The 21622-nt window shown below is 37.4% G+C and overlaps 1 protein-coding gene across 2 annotated transcripts; it reads left to right on the top strand.

Moving 5' to 3' along the window:
- Positions 1-295: 295 nt before the first annotated feature.
- Positions 296-21302, top strand: LOC309390143 (P2Y purinoceptor 8-like). 2 transcript variants are annotated; one of them, XM_081949232.1, is made up of 2 exons: positions 296-322; positions 19272-21302. In XM_081949232.1, the coding sequence occupies exon 2, from the start codon at positions 19337-19339 to the stop codon at positions 20420-20422; it is 1086 nt and encodes a 361-aa protein (XP_081805358.1). In that variant the 5' UTR covers positions 296-322; positions 19272-19336; the 3' UTR covers positions 20423-21302. The 2 variants fall into 2 exon arrangements, with proteins under 2 accessions (XP_081805358.1, XP_081805357.1); XM_081949231.1 differs by lacking the exon at positions 296-322 and adding an exon at positions 17312-17504.
- The last annotated feature ends 320 nt before the right edge of the window (positions 21303-21622 follow it).

Genomic DNA, 21622 nt, shown 5'->3' with positions numbered 1-21622 from the left:
AAACTATTCCGAATATCTTCTTGAGATGGAAAATACAAACAGAGTATTAAATTCTAAAAAAAGTCCACGTTATTCCCTTATATTAGGACTAAAATATATTGGTTATCAGAGGGATCTATGTGCATGACACAAATTCAGTTAATAATTTCACTTTGGGTCTTCTTGAATTATTTACATAATATCAATGATGAAAGAGTTAACTGTGCATTTGTATGGGTATGGGTGGGGGTGGGGGTATATGGTAATTTCCTGAGCTATTCTGAAACAAAATCAGCTTACTTCCTATTATAAGCAGTGTTGAATGTAGCACACCCTGCCGCAGGTAATTATTATAAATTTGTCATGTTTTGCTTTAAAATATAAGAACACATTCTAAGAACAATGTGTGATAATTTAGGATTATTATTCAATAAAAATAGTGCTATAATATATGTAATTATTATACATTTGTCATGTTTTGCTTAAAATATATATGCATCCAAAGAACAATGTGTGATAATTCAGGATTATTATACAATAAAAATAGTGCTATACTTAATTACATTGTATCTATTAATAAAAGGCCATCATTTTAAGTTAAATAACTGTAAAATATTTTTAAAACGGATGATACACAAATTTGCAATCAGCCAGAGTTGTGGAAGAGTAGCTACTGTGCAATCAGAACTATTATTAAAACTACATAAGCAGCTGGTGTTCTAACATAATGTATAAATTGACTATTATAAATCATGTTGGATTTTAGTTAAAGCAGAAAGAAATACATTAGTAACATTTCTGCATCTGAGACAGGCATCTGATAAAACAAAGCTATCTTTACATTGCTGTTCTAAGGAAGACAAAAGAGAGGGAAATTGGTAAATTACATAAATGCTGTACTAACTTTATTGGGTGGGGTCTTTCTTTGCTCTAGCTGCTTTGAAAACAGAACCTGCAGAATTATAGCTTATAATAGTATTTTTATATGCATAAACAAACTTCCTTTGTTGTTTCTTATACAAAGTAGTTGATTGAAAGTGGCTTTTATAAGGCTTGCCCAGACCATTCTCTGAAATGTAAAATATCGTATAATAGCTGTTCCACCAAAATGTTTAGGTATTTAAAAGTGTGTTTGATTTTTATTCCTGCCTCCAAATACCCATTGGCTCTTATTTCTACTGATTTGTGCTTAGCTAGCCAGTCTGTTTGTCTTTAATGTGATTATTATCATTGATTCTTTATCATGTTCAGTATATTGGTTAGAATATTGGACTGGGAAGCTCATGGATTTATTGTGACCTATTCATTTATCGGCTTGACAAACTTCATAGCTAGAATCTGAGGAGAAAAGAAGGGGGGGAGGTATAGTTTTATTGATCATTATAATAAATAGATTAAAACCTCATAAATTAAAGACAAGCACTCATACTGTATCATTTTTGGAAATGTACATATGGGGTGATATTTATATATTTGGTTGAATTAACTGAAATGAAAGTAAGGAGAGCTTGTATATTTTTATATAGCCATTTTTAGAATACAGAGCTTGCCTAAACTGCTAGTTTCTTCTTTTGAAACACTAGCAGAGAACACTGGCTACTATTTTGTTTTCCTTTAGAGCATTTGCTGGAATTTTTGCAGGGCAGGAACAAGCCATAAGATGCAATGAATATTGTGGGAATGTTATGGTTTTACAATATACAATACTCAGTTTTCTTAATAGTTTCAGAGGTTCTGACTGTAGAAAATTAAAAGTACAGCTATAGAAAACACTGTTTCAGACTCTATCATTAGTGTACTCAAGTCTGTATTTCTGGTCCATAGAGCGTCTTTAAAATAAGAACAAGGATATTATACACTGTCTTCCTGCCAGGGATAATGTGGTGCCTTCCACTCTATCCATGTGTATTGAAAAAGTCTCTGGTTTTATAAATTTGTGAATGACAGTGTAAGGGAATCTCATTTTCCATGTGTTCATGTTTGTCACAAGCATACTCTTAAAAGAAATTACAGATCCAGTATAAAGGCAGCTAATAGCTTTCCAGCACCTCTGATGAACTGGGCAATGCTGCTTCTATTGCACCACAAATGGTTTCATATCAGTGTTACCAACAGTGCATTCAGCGGAGAAGCACATTAGTGCCCTCTGAGAACAGTTTGAATGACTTTATTATCACAGCAGTTTACAAAATAAAATCTGAACAAAAACTTAAAAAACAATGAAGACATATAAACTATAACTATAAATATAAACACCTATAAAATTAATACACTATAAATTATATCAGAATCTTATATGAAATCCACTTCTTCAGCTCATTCAGATATTATGTTATATCGCGACCTGGGGATGTGGTTTTTTGTTTGATCCAACTACCCCTTTCATGAGGGAAGAAGTATATTTCTTTGTGTGGGTGGGTGGGGTGGGTGGGGCAGAGAAAGAGAGGGAGGGAGGGAGGGAGGGAAAAATCGACCAACTTGAAACAATATATAAAGTGATGATTATGAGAAAATAAGTTACTATGGCAAGGGCTCCTTACTACAGGTACATCAGCCAAAACTGGAAAAAAAGTCCCCTCTCTGTGGTCTCCATCTGCTTGCTAAGCAGTAGCCTTGAATCTAGAAAGATCCCAAGTCATGTATCTGCTCTTAGGAGAGTACCACTTTTCAAGAGTTATCGCCAAAAATGAAAAGGAGAGATTCCTTCTGCACAGAGGGCAACTCCATCTTGCTAGGGTTCAGTTTGAGACTGTTTCATCCTATTCAAATCCAAATAATCTGCAGACCCCAATTTAAGACTTCACTGCATCTCCAGCTTGGTCCAACGTGGAAATATGTAATTGGGTACTGATGGTATCTCACTGAATTGATGGATGACCTCGGCTAGTGGTTTCATTTAGATGTAAAACAGATGAAGAGATAGAACTTGGCAGAAGTTGGTAGAAGTGCAAAAGTCCACAAGGCTGATTTCTTCTTACCCACCAACAATTGGTACCAGTCACTGAAGTAGAAGTGAAACAATTGAAGCACAGCACCATCAACCTCCAACTGTTTTAGTTATTTAAGGAATTACCGTGAACAACGAAATTAAAAATCACAAAGAGATCTAAAAGTACCAAGGGACACATTCCTCCCGCCTATGTCCCAACAGAGGTCATCCACCAAAGAGATCAATGCTGTTTCTCTACCATGAATCTGATAAAAATGAGTCTAGACACTGTACTTCCTCAACAGAACTCTATAGTTGACAATAGACCATTATCATTCTATTATTATTATGATGTGGTTAATCTTTGGTGAGAATCACAGCCTTTGGGGCTGGTTGGTAGCATAACAGCTCGAGTCCTAACCAAGGACCTAGGAACGGTTAAGGTAACGTTGGAGGATATAAGTTGTTCCAAGTAGGGTGGTTTTTGGTAGAGTCAGAATGTTCTAGTCAGGTAAATTTAGAATTTTCAAATAGCAAATAGCAATAGTAGTCCTTTAGGTATTGCTCCAAGGGCTCCAATTACAATTGGGACAACACGTGATTTCTTTTTCCACAGTCGCTCAGCTTCAATTTGCAAGTCCCGGTATTTTGTGATTTTTTCCTGCTGTTTATTTTCAATTCGTGTATCACCAGGTATTGCAATATCAATGAACCATACTTTTTTCTTTTCAATTATTGTTATGTCAGGTGTGTTGTAGACCAAGCACCTGTCAGTCTGGATTCTGAAGTCCCACAACATCTTGACTTTCTCATTCTCTAAAACCTTCTCAACCTGATATTCCCAGTGGTTTTTGCTGTACTCAAATCCAAACTTTTGGCACAATTTCCAGTGAATAATCTTAGCAACGTGGTCATGGTGTTGTAGGTAGTCAGTTTGTGAAATTTTGCTGCACCCGCTGATCAAGTGGTCAACTGTCTTATCTTTCTCATTACAGAGGCGACATTTGCTGTTGGTGATAACATGTTGAATTTTTGCCTTCATGCAGTTTGTGGCTAAGGCTTGTTCTTGAGCTGCCAAAATAAAGCCTTCTGTTTCGTTTTTCAGTACTCCTGATTTAACCAGTTCCAAGTTAGTTTTTGGTCAGCTTGCCTTCAATACCTTTCAAGTATTGGCCATGCATAGCTTTGCTTTTCCAATTTTCAGCTCGCTTCTCAATTACTTCTTTCTTATATTCAGCTTTTTACTTAGTTGTCTTCAAAAGGCCTCCTTTATTTACTTCCTTAATCATTGGTTCTTCACTTTTCTGGATGTAATCATTCAAGCTGTGTCTTTCTTCTTCCACAATCTGCTTTACTTGTAGGAGTCCTCAACCACCTTCTGCTCTTGGTAGATACAATTGGTCAACATCACTTTTAGGGTGCAAAGCATGATTCATTGTCATAAGCTTCCTTGTTTTTCTGTTCAAATTGTCCAACTCCACCTGGGTCCAGTCAATTATTCCTGCAGATCAAATCACAGGTATAGCCCAGGTATTTATGGCTTTTATGATGTTTCCTCCACTCAGTTTGGACTTTAATATATTATTATTATTATTATTATTATTATTATTATTATTATTATTATTATTAGTAGTAGTAGTAGTAGTAGTAGTAGTAGTAGTAGTAGTAGTAGTATCATAGCAGCCAGTTGTTTTGCCGGATTTGGCATTGATTACTAGTTGGGCCCCAACTAGTATTTTCGTAATATACGTAATATACGTGCAGATCCAAGCAGTGCAGCTTTTTGCATTTGACTGATGGTGATTTTGTCAAGTTTTAACTTTTTTAAATGTAATTCCAGTGCTTTTGGAATAGCACCCAGTGTGCTGATTACCACTGGAATTACCACTGCTGGTTTGTGCCATAATCGTTGAATTTCATACATTCGCTTTAAGTAGCCTCTTTTTTTTTGGCTCTGAGTTGTAATAACAGGCCATTATGGCACGATTTTCATCTGCACTATATTTTTGTCATTTTGTTGGCTGGTCCACTTGTAGCCCACTTGTTGACGGATGACTAGGGAGCTCAACAACTGGCGCGGCCCTTGTTAACCCGCGTAACGACTGATGCGGTTTAGAATTTTTAGTCGTTTCTTTCACCATATTGTATGGGTTGGCGTGTTTTTATGGGGCCAGGTTGCCAACCTGACCCCAACCCTCCTCCTTTCTCATCCGGGCTTGGGACTGGCAACGGCAGAGTTGTTGTTGTTGTTATTATTATTATTATTATTACTACTACTACTACTACTACTACTACTACTACTACTACTACTACTACAGTTTGGGCATTATAATTTTCATTTCAATTATTGTAGACAATGATTTCAGACAGGGGGTTCCCATTCCATGACTATTCAGACACTACAGCCATGCAGATGATAATGATGATGGCAACAAGAGTGATGATAAAGATTTTCTCTTTGAAGAAGTCATTACACTGTTGCTCTGATATGCTGTTTCATTAGAATAATGTATGGAGATTCTCAGTCATCCAGGTCAAAGGTGCTTTTCCAAAAGACAAATGGAGCTTCTTCAGTTCTGACTGAATGGTGAGCATGGAATGCAAGGAATGTAAATCATTCCACCCCCTACCATTCAGTCAGAACTGAAGAAGCTTCTTGGATGAGAAGCAAAATGTCTTTAAGGAAAAATAGAGTCCAATTGCCTTCTGAAAAAGCACCTTTGGGTCAATAAAATAATAAGAGACCACTGAAAGATTTCTTCAGAAGTCATACATTTTTAAATGACATTTGGTTGGGTAATCCTCAGTAGATGTCATTAGCCATTCTTGGCTATAAATAACAGGAATTCCAAATCAATATTCCTGAAAGACCCTTGGATAGAAAAGTTTTCTGTAAAGTATTATTTTTTTAAAGTTCGCTTTTTTGCCTATCCATCTTACAGGATAAACTGCTGCTTCAGGATCCTATCAGTCTTAAAATCTCTAAAGGTTTTGTTCAAATCATTTTTAATATGACAGAAGCAAATTATTAATTATGGTGGAGGCAATTGTATTAATTACATTGACTTAATTGAATAATAAAATAAAATTTAAGTGCGAAGAAGTGACTGTTTCTGTTGGCTTGCTGTCAACTTCCTCTTTGACCAAAATTTGGGAATGCAATGCCCAATTTAAGAGAGCCCTTATTCCTGAAGCAGTTACGCAGTCTGATATATCACATGGAATTGGTTACAGGATTTGGAGGTTACCTTCAAATGTGTGTTTCAGCAATGTGCCCCCCTCTGAATCCCACAACCCTTCCATGCAAATCATTTCCACCACTTCCTCATTTCTTCTAGCTTCTGCTTCACAGTTTTAGCATGTTTACAAGTTGTGTGCGTGTTGAGGGCAGAAAGCACACAACTGCCACATGAAAGTTACAATAAGATCATGCTACCCAGAAGTTACTTTCACATGGTAAGCTGCTTGCGTGCAGTGATGCAACGTGCTGATTAGCCAAGCTTGAACTACTAGATCTTTTTAAAAAATGGCTTGAAGTGTGAAGGGGGAGGGGAAGCAGAGTATTCTTCATTAAACTGGCAGAAGAGATAAAAAGGTTGTTGTTGAGATATTGCTGATAACAACATTGCCACAGAGACAGTTGCAAACTCATCCATTTCTGTGAACACATTTTGTTTTGCAATATTTATCCGGGTTGCTTAATCATGAGAGCTGTCCTACAATGAAATAGTTTATCTATTTTGAGGCTAGCACTATATTACACATAAACAAACATTTTACTAACAATGTTAGTAGGATATTTTTTTTAAAAGAAAAAAATGTGTCAAGAAAATTTTGAGCAGAGGCATAATTTGAGTGGATGAGGGGAAAAAAAACAGTAGTAAACAGTCCTTTAACAAATTTCTGCTTCTATTGACTCACTTTGAGATGGGCAGCACATAAATTTAATTAAGAGTTATATAATAATATTGAACCAGACAAAATTTGCCTCCAGCACATATTACTCCAGGGAAGTTGTGCGTAAATACTTTTAGCCTAAATTGGTAATGCCATATGTGATTTGGTTTTAACGTCACCCATGGATGGGTGAAATCTGCAGAGTTATAGTAGGCAAAACACACAGGAGGGCATATAAACATTCTATCATTTTTGCATTTATATCAGAGGTGGGTTGCTGACGGTTTGTCCCACTACCAGTAGTAGCAGGAGGTTCCGCCCACCCACCTGGACGCTTCTGCGCTTGCGTAGAAGCATTGCACACTCAAAACAGTAGTAAAAAAAATGGCAACCCACCTCTGATTTGTATCACCAATATTTTAGACTTTGAGTGGGGAATCTGTGCTCCCCCCGTGAATCATGTACCAAGCATAGGATATGTCAATTAACCACATCTGGATCAGGGGTGGGTTGCGGCTTGCACTACTGCCAGTTCGCTTTGTGCGCATGCATGCACAGTGCAATAGAAATTGTTCTGCGCATGCACAGAAAACAAGATGGTAGCAACGACCAGGGAACCGGTTCGAGGGCGTGGCAGGCCTGGGTTGCTGTCAGTTCCAGTGACCCAGGCTGCTAAACCACCACCGGTTCGCCTGAACTGGTCTGAACCAGTAGGAACTCACCACTGATCTGGATGGTCACAGATAACATCATCTCTGCTTGGGACCTGCTTGGCAATTAAGAAGCTTAATTGTGGGGCAGAGTCTTATTCAATAGCGTCAAACTGATTTTCTTACAGTATTATCTTTTTCTCTAGGCTAGAGGGATATTTACTCTAATGATCTCCAGATTTTTTAAATCAGTGGTTGTCAACCTGTGGTCTTTGGACCCTGAGAGTCCACAATGTCATCACAAGGGGGTCTGTGAAGGCTTGAAGAAATATTATGATTTAAATCTTGAGTTAAATCTTGGTGGTCTGTGGCCATGGTTCATGGCCACAAAAGGTATTTAAAGGGGATCTGTGGTGAAAAAAAGTTTTTAGATTAACAAATTGATCCTAACAAATAGCCATGCTATCTTAACCTTATTGGAGTTATTCTAATGTCTCTCAGTTTCCGTGCTATAATCAACTCAGCAATTACATAGTTGTTTTACCTCATTGTTTTTTTGTAAAGTCTTCCTCCTGCAGTCCCTTTTGTGAAGTTCCAAATCTTTACTTAGGCTTTCAAGATTTGTGGTGTGGTAATGTTGTGCCTTACCACAAGTTTTTTTATACGTGCCCATACATCCCAAAATAAATAAAAAATACCACTCTTTCTAAAATAAAGGACTTTCCTTTTTCAGAAAGCAGCTATAGAGAAAAATGTGATGTGGTTATCTCTCCACGCTCTGACTTTACTACTACAAAATAAATTGGCTGCATATAAAGAAACAAATAAAATCCAGATAGGTAAGTGTACATAATAATAATAATAATAAATTTGAATTTATTAGCCGCTCCCTTTCCAGACAGGACTCTTGACATCTTGCGATGTCAAGAAAATATATTTTAAAGAGATTGATGCATAAGCATAGCTTTAAAAAGATTTGATTTACATCATTTATGGTTGTATAAGCCCAACTATTGTAGCTGACCTTGGCAGTTGTTATATCAATATATGTTATCAACTCAGAAAAAACAGAAATGAAACTAAAGTAAAATCTCTGAAAGATCTTGAAATATGATAAGACTGCAGTTAAAGATGTTAAAAAACAAGAATTAAGATTTTATATTAAAGATTAAAACATGGCTCCTATTTGCTTACAAAGTGACTCTACAACATGTTTCATACATGTGTATATTTCATATATGTGTATGTCTCTGTACCTGATAAATGGAAGTGCCATTTCTCTTATACAAAAGGAAATGTAACAGAAAGGAATGCAAAAATGATAGAGGGGTTAGTTTATTAGTGTACCTGGGAAGGTGTAACCTTACCTGCTGATTCAAAGAGTAGACGTGGTGACAACAACATTTGGGAAATGTAGTTTGGTTTTTAGCTAGGAAGGGATATGCAAAGCAGATTTTTGCTTCTTAAGCATATTATTGAGAAATAGATGAATGTGAGAATTTAGTAATAATTTGGCTGATTTAGAGAGCATGTATATAAAGGAGTAGATGTGACTTATTAAAAAAGTATCCTCATGACTTGCTTTATTTTTGAAATACAACCTTGAAGCACATGAGTGATCCTGATGAAGAAACATCAGCTCCACCCTACCTGGGTTCAGCTTCAGCTTCGTTTGTCTCCTTCAAACCTTAGCAGCTCTCCAGAAACTGAAACATAACTTTAACTGCCATCCCCACAGCGAACAACATCCTTTCTGATACATAGTTTACCAGATGGGGCCAATAACCCTATTTCTGAGGTATAATCTACCTATGTTTTCTCATGTCATCTTTTTTCTCCTTTTCACAAAAAGTCTGTACCAAAAATGTTGGAGTAGATAAATAATGTATTTTGATTGGTTGTCCAAGGATCTCTCCACATGGAATTATTCCTAATAAAAGAAATAGGTTTTTATTCATTCCTGTCTGGTTTGACTTAGCAGGAACTTTCTTTATATGTTGTACATACTTAGAACCACACCTTGTCTAAGGGTATACTCAGGTGGATTTCCCACAATTGAAGTATGTTGCTTGTTTTCTAAATCACTTCTGCAGTTGTGATGGTGCCATAAGGTGCTTCTTAAACTTCTCCAGTTAGACTTCCGGTTCCGGCTGCGGTTCGCGACGGGCAAGTTTTGCTCGCCCTGCGCACTCCTGGTGGACTCCCCCTTGATCCGGGGGGCACAGGATGCCCTGGAGGGGCTTCTGCCAAGGGGGCAACATAGCGGGGGACCTCCTGTGTCGGTGGCGGCCGGGGGGGCTCCCCGCATCGCCCTAGGCATCGGGAGGCAAGAGGGGAGGCACCGCGGCGTCTTCGCGATGAAGCAGCTGGAAGAAAATCAAGATTTGAAGGATGCAGCTGCTGTGCGGTGAGGTGGAAATCCCCCCCCGTTCCCTTTCTTGACTGAAGGAAAAAAAAGATAGTCAACCTTTTAGAACAAACTTTCAACTTGTTCTTGGGAAGTGTGATTGGAGGGAGGGGGATTTCCCCCCCTTGGACAAGCGGCTTTAAACTGTTTTGCTCTCTGCCCCCAGAGGAGGAGGGGGGAGCCTGCAACGAAATCACGCTCATAGCAAAGGCGGATTTTTTACTGCAATTGTGAAAATGAGGTGATGATCTGTTTCTTTCTGAAAACTTTGAAAACTTTTGGCTTGTTGCCTTCTGATCCCGGAGCTGGCAGGGCAAGATGGCACACTTCCGTCGTCTTCACAGACACTGAAATTTGACTCCACCCTCAGAAACTGCTGGCACCTTGTCTTTGTCTCCGTGACACTCAGATAAATCTCTTGCTACATTTTACCCTGGGCTTGGAACAAAGGACTTTATTGCTTTATTGCCAGAAGCTGAATTGAGAAAAGGTTCTTATCTGCTTGGACTCCCTGCCTCGTAACCTCGCTTGGCAGTCTACCTCCCCAATTGTTTCTTCTCTGTACTGACATTGTTATCTCTTTGCCTACTACAATGCCACCTAAAAGACCACCACTGGGGAAACCGGGTTTTGCTGTCTCCACCCCAACATCTTCAACGTCCAGCCCCAGTGGACAACAGACTTTAACTTCTTTGTTCCAGCCTAAGCCTCCTGAGGTGGACTTTCAACAGATGTTTCAACAACTCTTAAAGGGGCAGGAGGACTTAAAAAACCAACTGAAAGAAATGAATGAGCAGCTTAGAGAGAACCAAGACCGGGCGATCCAAAACTCACAGAGACTGGAACTTTTGGAGGAGGGGACTGCTGAGATGAGGGGGGAGGTGAGGGGGTGCAGAAAGGGAACCAAGAACTTGAGAACCACCAGATAAAATGGAATTTGAAAGGATGTCCTTTTTTCTTAGATTTCAAAATGTAATTGAGGCTGATGATGAAGATCTAAGGGATATTATGACAAATTTATTGGCTGAATATATTAAAAAAGACAAACAACAGATGGGGTGGGACATGGACCTGGTCTATAGAGTAAACTCAGCATATGCCAGAACACATAACGTTCCAAGGGAGGTACACATTAAATTCCTTAGAAAGACCACAAGAGATGAGATTCTGAGTGCACAAAGGGGGCAAGCACTAAAATACCAAGATAGAGAAATAGCCATTCTGAAACAGATCCCAAAGAAAGTGAGAGATAAAAGAAAAAACTATTCGCTATTAGCGAAGAAATTATACCAGAAAGGGGTGTGGTTTAGATGGCTGATGCCAGAAGGTATGCTAATATTCTGGGAGGACACGAGAGTTAGAATTAACACAACCATAGAGGCTCAGGCCTTCATGGAAAAAAATAAAGTCCTCCTAGATAAACCTGACGAGATTACACAGGACATACAGGACACGGGAGGTGCCGGAGCTCTGCTGGAGGGGGGAGAAGGGGCAACATCGAGAAAACTCAGATCACAAAAATGAACAAGAAAATCTGTTTGATATAAAATGATTGAAACTATTTGAAGATAAAAGTTTACATGCTGACAAAATACTATTAAGTAGTAATAATCTAATGTATTAATAAATGAAAGTTATGAGAATGGGGTGGGGGCACTTCCTGCATAATGTAACTGCCAAAATTTGTAACCTATTCCACTACCCCTTTCCTTGATTTATTTTTTTAAAAAACCAATAAAATTTTGTTTAAAAAAACCCAAAAACTTCTCCAGTTACAGAGTTTCTGAACTTCTAAACTTCACAGAAGGGCAATATCGGGCTTATTTTATTCTGAACTTTCTCTGATGCCTGTTGTATAGACATATTTTATGTATCAAATTCTAAATAAATGGATGAATATGCTTCTTTGACTGAAAGTAATTGATCTGTATCTATAACATTGCTTCTGCATCTTTCACCAAAATACTCTTGAGCCAAAGTGATCAAATATTGGGTTGAAACAATAATAGAACTATTAGAACTTTGGTTGCCCTTGAAGCATATGGGCCAAAATGTGTCAGAATGAATCAACTACAGAGAGTGAATAATACTCCACAGTACTAAGTACTACTACAACTGGTAACCTACTTTATAACTTCTCTGGCTTACCACTTTATATATATTTTTGAGTTCTGCATAATCCTGAAATAGAATGTTATAATCCACTGTATATTCTGTATGCTCTGTACATGCATGATGTACATACAGTATGTATGTAAAATGCATGTCAAGTTCTTCTTTGACATGCCATGACTTGTCTTTCTGTGGCAGCCAACCATTTGTGTTTTGGTTTTGATCTTGTGATGAAAAGGGAAGTGCCCACACTTCTAGACATTAGCAGATATATATTAATTTGCTTTTCAAATTTTAATCAGATAGTATGCGCATGATCTGATCTATAAAAAAGGAAGTTCTATACATGCTTAACAAGAGCATTCTCTATCTTGTGATACATATGATATTTTAGGAATATTTCCCGTTGCAATACTAAAACATTGCACTGTACAGATGTGCATTTACTAGTACCTCTTGCAGTTAATCTGGTGATTGCTGAATAAATGGGACCAACCCCCATATTTGTATCAACAATTTTTGACTATATTATTATTATTATTATTATTATTATTATTATTATTATTATTATTATTATTATTATTATTATTATTATTATTATTATTATTATTATTATTATTATTATTATTGCATTAACAGAATTGTATCACAGCGGCCAGTTTCGCCGGATTTGGCATTAATTACTAGTCGGGCCCCACCCAGGGGCCTAGGACGTCATAACGTATTTTCGTAATATGTGTGCGGATCCAAGCAGTGCGGCCTTTTGCATTTGACTGATGGTGATTTTGTCAATTTTTAACTGTTTTAAATGTAATTCCAGTGCTTTTGGAATAGCACCCAGTGTGCCGATTACCATTGAAATTACCACTGCTGGTTTGTGCCATAATCACTGAATTTTGATTTTTAAGTCCTGGTATTTCGCGATTTTTTCATATTCCTTCTCGGCGACCCTGCTAGCACCTGGTATTGCGATGTCTATGATTGTAACCTTATTTTTCTCAACCAGTGTGATGTCTGGTGTATTATGTGCCAGTATTTTATCCGTTTGTATGCGAAAATCCCACAAGATCTTGACCATCTGACCCTCGATGACTTTTTCAGGCTTATGTTCCCACCAGTTTGTTGCTGTTTTCATATTATAATTTTTGCACAAATTCCAGTGGATAATTTGTGCCACTGAATTGTGCCACATTTTATAGTCAGTCTGCACGATTTTTTTACAGCAGCTGAGTATGTGGTCAACAGTTTCATCAGCCTCTTTGCAAAGTCTACATTTGGCATCATCAGAGGATTTTTCGATTTTGGCCTTAATGGCATTTGTTCGGATAGCTTGTTCTTGCGCAGCCAGGATTAGTGACTCTGTTCTTTCTTTAATTCACCTGCTGTTAACCATAACCAAGTTTTTTCACTGTCCACTTTATCTTTTATGTTTTCCAGAAATTGGCCATGCAATGCTTTGTTCTGCCAACTCTCCATTCTTAATTTTATCAGATCTTTTCTGTATTCTTGTTTCATCTGTTGGGCCTTCAATAGATTTTTGTTCTTTACTTCGATTAATAGATGTTCTTGACTTTCTTTTAAATAATCAGCCAGTGCATGTTTTTCTTCTTCAACTATTTGCTTCACTTGTAATAATCCTCTGCCACCTGATTTCCGGGGTAGGTATAGTCTATCAATATCACCACGTGGATGTAAACTGTAGTGCATTGTCATTAGTTTCCTGGTTTTTCGGTCCAAAATGTCCAAATCAGCTTGTGTCCAGTTAACTATACCAACTGTGTATCTTATAACTGGTATTGCCCAGGTGTTTATGGCCGTGATTGTATTTCCACCATTCAATTTAGATTTCAAAATTTTCCTAACTCTGTTGGTGTACTCTCCCCTGACAATAGTTTTTACTTCTCCATGCTTGATGTTATCCAACTGCAGAATGCCTAAGTATTTGTAGGCTTCATTTTCGTTGCATTTAATTAGTTGGCCATTGGGCATTTCAATTCCCTCATATGTAGTGATTTTGCCCCTTTTTATGGATACAGTGGCACATTTTTCCATGCCAAACTGCATTGAAATATCGATGCTGAATACTCGGACTGTGTTTGTCAATGATTGGATTTCTATTTCTGACTTTCCATAGAGTTTCAAATCATCCATATATAATAAATGCAAAAAATTTTTGGCTTCTTTGGCTGTTTGGTAGCCTAATTTCATTTTTTTAAAGATTACTGATAGTGGGATCATCGCAATGATGAAGAGAAGAGGTGAAAGTGAATCACCCTGGAAAGTTCCTCGCTTGATATTAACCATTCCGTAGTTCTCATTCCCTACTGCCAACTCGGTTCTCCATTGTTTCATTGCCTTTTCAGTAAAGGATGTAATATTTTTGCTAATGCCAGTTGTTTCTAAGCATTTTATGATCCAACTATGTGGCAATGAGTCAAATGCCTTTTTGTAATCAATCCAGATCATATTCAAGTTCGTTTTTTTGTTCTTACAATTTTCTAATATCATTTTATCAATTAGGAGCTGATCTTTTTTGTCCCTGCTCCTTCTTTTGTTGCCTTTCTGCTCTACTGGCAAGATGTTATTTGTTTCCAAATAATCCATAATGTTATCTGCAATAATGCATGTGAGTAATTTGAAGGTTGTTGGCAAGCATGTTATTGGTCTGTAGTTTTCAGGTATTGTTCCTTTAGTTGCATCTTTCTGAATCAAGTATGTTTTTCCAGTTGTCAACCATTCATCAATTTGGCCATTTTGTAAAATCTCATTCAGTTGCCTGGCCAATATTGCATGTAAACTGGTCAGATATTTGAGCCAGAAACCATGTAATTGGTCCTTTCCAGGTGATGTCCAATTCTTTACTTTTTTTACTCGATTTTTGACCATCTCAGTTGTTATTTCTAATACTTGCATTTGTTTGTTGCCAATGCTTTTCTCAAAGTCATTTATCCATTTTGCTTCCTTATTATAGTCCTTTGCATTTTCCCAAAATTCTTTCCAGAATTCAACTGTGGCCTGCTTTTCTGGTTTTTGACTTTTGGTGTCGCCATTCACATTAAGACTTTGTTGTTGTTGTTGTTGTTGTTGTTGTTGTTGTTGTTGTTGTTGTTGTTGTTGTTGTTGTTATTTGGTTAATCTTTGGTGAGATTCACAGCCTTTGGGGCTGGTTGGTAGCCTAACAGCTCGAGTCCTAACCAAGGACCTAGGAACTGTTAACGTAACGTCTGAGGATATAAGTTGTTCCAAGTAGGGTGGTTTTTTGTAGAGTCAGAATGTTCAAGTTAGGTAAATTTAGAATTTCCAAATAGTGAGGTAGCCCTTTAGGTATTGCTCCAAGGGCTCCAATTACAATTGGGACAACACATGATTTTTTCCCCACAGTTGCTTAGCTTCAATTTGCAAGTCCCTGTATTTTGTGATTTTTTTTCTTGCTGTTTATGTTCAATTTGTGCATCACCAGGTATTGCAATGTCAATGAACCAAAACTTTTTTCTTTTCAACTATTGTTATGTCAGGTGTGGTGTAGGCCAAGTGCCTGTCAGTCTGGATTCTGAAGTCTCACAAAATCTTGACTTTCTCATTCTCTAAAACCTTCTCAACCTGATATTCCCAGTGGTTTTTGCTGTACTCAAATCCAAACTTTTGCCACAATTTGCAGTGAATAATCTTAGCAATGCGGTCATGGCGTTGTAAGTAGTCAGTTTGTGAAATTTTGCTGTACCCACTGATCAAGTGTTCGACTGTCTCATCTTTTTCATTACAGATGCGACATTTGCTGTTGGTGGTAACATGTTGAATTTTTGCCTTCATGCAGTTTGTGGCTAAGGCTTGTTCTTGAGCTGCCAAAATAAAGCCTTCTGTTTCTTTTTTCAGTACTTCTGATCTTAACCAGTTCCAAGTTAGTTTTTGGTCAGCTTTGCCTTCAATACTTTTCAAAGATTGGCCATGCATAGCTTTGCTTTTCCAATTTTCAACTCACTTCTCAATTACTTCTTTCTTATATTCAGCTTTTAACTTAGTTGTCTTCAAAATACCTCCTTTATTTACTTCCTTAATCATTGGTTCTTCACTTTTCTGGATGTAATTATTCAAGCTGTGTCTTTCTTCTTCCACAGTCTGCTTTACTTGTAGGAGTCCTCGACCACTTTCTGCTCTTGGTATATATAATTGGTCAACATCACTTTTAGGGTGCAAAACATGATTCATCGTCATAAGCTTCCTTGTTTTTCTGTCCAAATTGTCCAACTCCACCTGGGTCCAGTCAATTATCCCTGCAGAGTATCGAATCACAGATATAGCCCAGGTATTTATGGCTTTTATAATGTTTTCTCCACTCAGTTTGGACTTTAATATCTTGCGAATTCGTTGAATGTACTTGGCTGAGGTTAATTCTTTGACTTTATTATGCATTACGTCAGAGGCCTCTAAAATCCCCGAGTACTTCTTCTGGTTTTTCTGCCTTTATCATTTCTTCATTCTCAAGTTCTATTCCATCATCTTCTATGACCTTGCCTGCTTTGGTTGCCATTGTTGCACATTTGTCAATTCCAAACTGCATACCAATGTCTTGGCTAAATTCTTTTGTGCTTTCAATTAATAAGTTCAGTTCAGCTTTTGTTTTATCAAACAGCTTCAAATCATCTATGTACACCAAGTGCAAAATTTTCAATCCTTTCTTTGTAAGTTCGTATCCACAGTTCACCTTCTTCAAAATGGTTGTCAGTGGTAGCACTGACAGTATAAAAAGTAGGGGTGAAAGGGAATCACCCTGGAAAATGCCTAATTTCGACTTTACCCAGTTCTCCATTAGCCATAAGCTTCGTTTTCCAGAAGTTCATTGAAGTTTCCATGCATTTTTGTATGTTGCTGCTGATGCCAAAGATTTTCAGGAATTTCTTGATCCAGCTGTGTGGACAGGTTAGTTCATCTTTTCTTTGAATTCTTTAGGATTAGCTTGTCAATCAGCAGTTGGTCCTTTGTTGCTCTTGAAATTATTATATACTTTATTCATTAAACATGAAACTCAGCCAACTGAACATTCAAAAATGCATTACAAATACCAATGACTGGTTTGAATGGTTGATACGGGTTGCTGCCAGCGTCCTAGGTATCAACCAAGGACCTTCTTAAAATATATGATGTTCCGAGTAGCACAGTTTTTTGCAGTTCCGCTGGTGTTATTGCAGAAAGCTGCAATTTGTTGATTATATCTTATAAAATTCTTGGCCATGATACCAAGTGCCCCAATGACAATGGGTATCATTTTTACATGCTTTATCCATAGCCGTGTAGTTTCGATGGCCAGATCACGATATTTCATTATTTTTTCTAGTTCTTTTTCTTCGACTCTGGCATCTCCTGGAACAGCGATATCAATAAACTGTATACTTTGGCCCTCTACAACCATGATATCCTGGTGCGTTATGTTCCAAATGATGATCTGTCTGTATTTGAAAATCCCACAAGATCTTCACCTTCTCGTTTTCAATAACTTTTTCCACTTTATGTTCCCATGACTTTCTGGATACAGGTAAATCGTATTTTCTACATAATGACCAGTGGATTAATTTAGCAACTCGGTCATGTGTAGCTTTGTAATCAGTTTGTGCGATTTTGCTGCATTCACATATTAAATGTGAAACAGCTTCGACTTTGTCCATGTCAAGTTGTCATCACATTTTCTTCAATGTTTTTCAAGTGCTGTCCATGCAAAGCTTTGGTTTTCCATCTATTTAATCTGACATCCAGCTGTTTTTCCTTATAGTCTGCCTTTGTTTCTATTGTTTTTATGCTGCTCTCTGTTTTCACAGCCTGCAGCATTTTTTCTGTACTTTGGTTCACATAATCATTCAAACTTTGTTTTTCTTCTTCTACAGTTTGATGGATTTGCAATAGCCCCCTGCCTCCCTATTTTTCTTGGCAGGTACAACCTGTCGATGTCACTTCGTGGATGTAAAGTGTGGTACATATTCAAAAGTTTGCGTGTTTTCTGGTCCACGTTTTCCAGTTCAGCCAGAGTCCAGTTGATGATTCCAGCTGCTGCTGCTATTATTATTATTATTGTTGTTGTTGTTGTTGTTGTTGTTATTGTTATTGCGTGGTTAATCTTTGGTGAGATTCACAGCCTTTGGGGCTGGTTGGTAGCTCAACAGCTCGAGTCCTAACCAAAGACCTAGGAACTGTTAAGGTAACGTCGAAGGATATAAGCTGTTTCAAGTAGGGCGGTTTTTTGTAGAATCAGAATGTTCAAATCTGATAAATTTAAAATTTCCAAATAGCGAGGTAGTCCTTTAGGTATTGCTCCAAGGGCTCCAATTACAATCGGGACAATTATTATTATTTACTATTGTTGTTGTTGTTGTTGTTGTTATTGACTTTTTCATTTTCACTGGTGTTTATGGTCCTCCAGCATAGTTCAAGATGTTGGGTTTGCAGTAAATCAGGAGAAGGTGCACAGTGCCACCTCTAGAAGTTTGAGTGTATGTCTACAGTGCCCATTCACAAGACAGCTACCATAGTGAACATCCAGATACAAAGCAATTATATGCCAGAATTCAAGCTAGCATGAACCATCTTATTAGAACTTTTGTGGAGCAAAAGACATTCCTGTAAATAAATATAATGCAAAAAACTATTGTCTTGCAACATATCTACTTCCTATTTTTTATTTTATTTTAGTCTAATAAAATAGGAAGTCCGGTATCTGAGAGCACTGAGAGTATTTGGGACCACACTGGTGTCCATGGACAATGGTACCTAATAGAACGCCACCCACTAAATGTACATAATCTGAAGCTACTGTATCTTCAGGAAGTCTTCTTAAAATATCCATTTAATCTGAAATCCAAAGAGATACCAGAAGAGTGAGAGGCTTTTAAAAATGAGTTGGCCATGATTATTCTTGTCTTACTTCTGGGGCCAGAGTTGGGTGTTTCTCTTACCTCATTTACATAGTATTTTTAATTTTAAAAAATGTTCCATTTAAATTCCCCCTTCTTTCCATAGTTTTTATCTTTATAATCTATATCATTGTTTTATTATATTTTGTTGAATGCTATTGATCTGTTGCAGTGCTACTATGCAATGTACAAATGCTTGGCAAATTTAATTTTGAGGTACTTAACAGATATTTTAATAAATGTAGTAGAAAAAACAGTAGACTGACTAGTTAATTTAGTAAATATCTTTAGAAAGAAATATCTGACGGTCTTTAGAAAGGTGTACATGACATATGAGAAAGTGTTCCATAGAATTTGCATTTTCATTGACCTCTTTTCTGTGTTTTTCTATTTTATAGGGTACAAATTTAAGCTGTGAGATACATCTTTCAAATTTTCAAGAAGAAAAAATCAAATACAGAAAATGGCTAAAAATACGACACTGGATGATGCAACAATGGACATGCTTAAGAATGCTGATATTATGATCATCTTACCAATTGTATATTTACTAGTTGTTATCATCAGTATCCCTGGAAATATTTTCTCACTCTGGATTCTCTTCTTTCATATCAAACCCAAAACGACATCAATTCTTCTCATGATTAACCTCAGCCTCACGGATCTTGCACTGGCCTCCTGTCTTCCCCTTCAGATTATATACCACATGAAGAAGAACCATTGGTCTTACAGCAAACAACTGTGCAGCTACGTCACAATAATGTTTTATGCTAACATGTATTCCTCCATATTGACTATGACCTTCATCAGCTTTGAGCGCTATTTGGGGGTGGTGCACCCACTGACATCCCAAAAATGGAGAAAAAAGAGATATGCAATTGCTACCTGCATTGTAATGTGGTTTTTTGTAATATTCTCCTTGTGGCCCCTTGCCTCAAATGACCTGACTTTTGAAGTAAAAGAGCTGAACATTACGACCTGTTTTGATGTCCTTCGATGGAATATGCTTCCCAATATTCATGCATGGGCAGCTTTCCTCCTGCTGCCCTTTATTTTCTTTTTCCTGCTTCCATTCACAGTTACAGTTGCTTGCTACACTGCCATTATTCGGAAGCTTATTCAGGCTTCTCACAAGTATGGCAATGGGCAGAAGACACGGTCGGTCTACTTGGCTATAATAGTGCTCTTGGTTTTCATCATTTGTTTTGCACCCAACAACTTTATCCTATTGGTGCACATGATCAGCCGTCTCACAAATAAAGAGGGTTATTATCATATTTACAAACTCACCTTGTGCCTTAGTTGTCTCAACAACTGCATAGATCCATTCATTTACTACTTTGCATCCAAAGAGTTTTATCAGAAGTCCATGCATGTAGTAGTACGGAAGGTGCTACTGAGTGACAGTTCGGAGACTAGAAGGGAAAGTATATTGTCTACCAGGACAGCAGCAAGATCTCTGTCAAATGGAAATAAAGATGGATTGGATGGGCTGAGCACATGTTTGCAAAGGCATGAAAGTGTTTTTAACACTAATGCTCAAAGTTGAAGACATTATTCATTCTATTTCGTGAAACAAGCAAAGAATGGTTATCTCAAACAACTACTGTACAAGCAAGGTTGGGGAACTCTATTCAATACCAGGAAAAATTCTTGTCTTCAAATATGGCAACTATTATACCTATTGTAATATGTAGCAACAAGTAAAATGTAAAGGAACATTACCATGCCACAAATCCATAGCAGCATTCAGCAATGACTCTGAGTTAGGTTCGAGTTGTATGCTTAGAATAGACACCCTGAAATCAGTGTTGACTTCAGTGTGTCTAACTCTACATATGACTAAACCTGAATATACTTTCTTTGAGGAAACCCAATATGTATTATAATCTTTAAATTATACCTTAAGAAAACATAACTATTTTGGCAAAGTTGCAACTTTTGAACTGAACTTCATCCTGTAGAGAATTGTTGTCAACACTGATCTGTTTGGGTTTTTTTTCATACAAAATAACTAGTCAATTGCCATTTTCTTGAACCTACCAGCTTCATTATGTCATATATAATTATCAGTTGATAAGTCAATTTCTTTTGATTTTGTAAATGTAATTTTGATTATGTAAAATTCCCACCACCATTCTTTTTCTCCAGTGTACCAACTGGGTCATCATAATTGAATATATTTCAGGGATTTATCTGCTGAGTCATTTTTATGTTTAGTCTATTGAAGAGTAGGATTAGGGAGACATGATAGTTGTCTTCGAGTACCCGAGGGGCTGTCACGGAGAAGAGGAGATTGATTTATTCTGCAAAGCACCAAGCACTGCCTTATTTTCCAAGGCAGGACAAGAAGTAATGGGTGGAAGTTTGTTAAAGACAGATCCAACGTAGAAGTATGAAGAAATTTTCTGACAGTAAAAACAATTAATCAGTGGAATTGCTTGCCTCATGGAGTTGTGGGTGCTGCTCCATCATTGGAAGTTTTCAAAAATAGAATGGACAACCATTTGACCTGGATGATGGTATAAGGAATTGGACAAGGCATGAGACTAGAAGACCCCTTCCTAAGATTCTATGTTTTATGTCTTGCTTTATTGAGCATTTGTCTATTCCAGAGATGGCGAACCTTTTTTGGCTTGCGTGCCATAAGTGGGGGGAGTGCAGGGGGGTCGTGTGCGGGCGTGCTGCACCCTTAATGCAATGCGTGACCCCCAGTGTGCACTACAGGCACTCCACCATCATTTTTACA

This window comes from Natrix helvetica (genome assembly GCF_964273705.1).
Source record: "Natrix helvetica genome assembly, chromosome: 3".
Lineage (NCBI taxonomy): Eukaryota > Metazoa > Chordata > Lepidosauria > Squamata > Natricidae > Natrix > Natrix helvetica.
Note: the sequence above shows the minus strand (reverse complement) of the source record. Positions and strands in the feature narration are given on the sequence as shown.

Bases quoted from the DNA above. Each gene is read 5' to 3' on its own strand.
- LOC309390143 (XM_081949232.1), top strand. From the start codon at position 19,337: ATGGCTAAAAATACGACACTGGATGATGCAACAATGGACATGCTTAAG.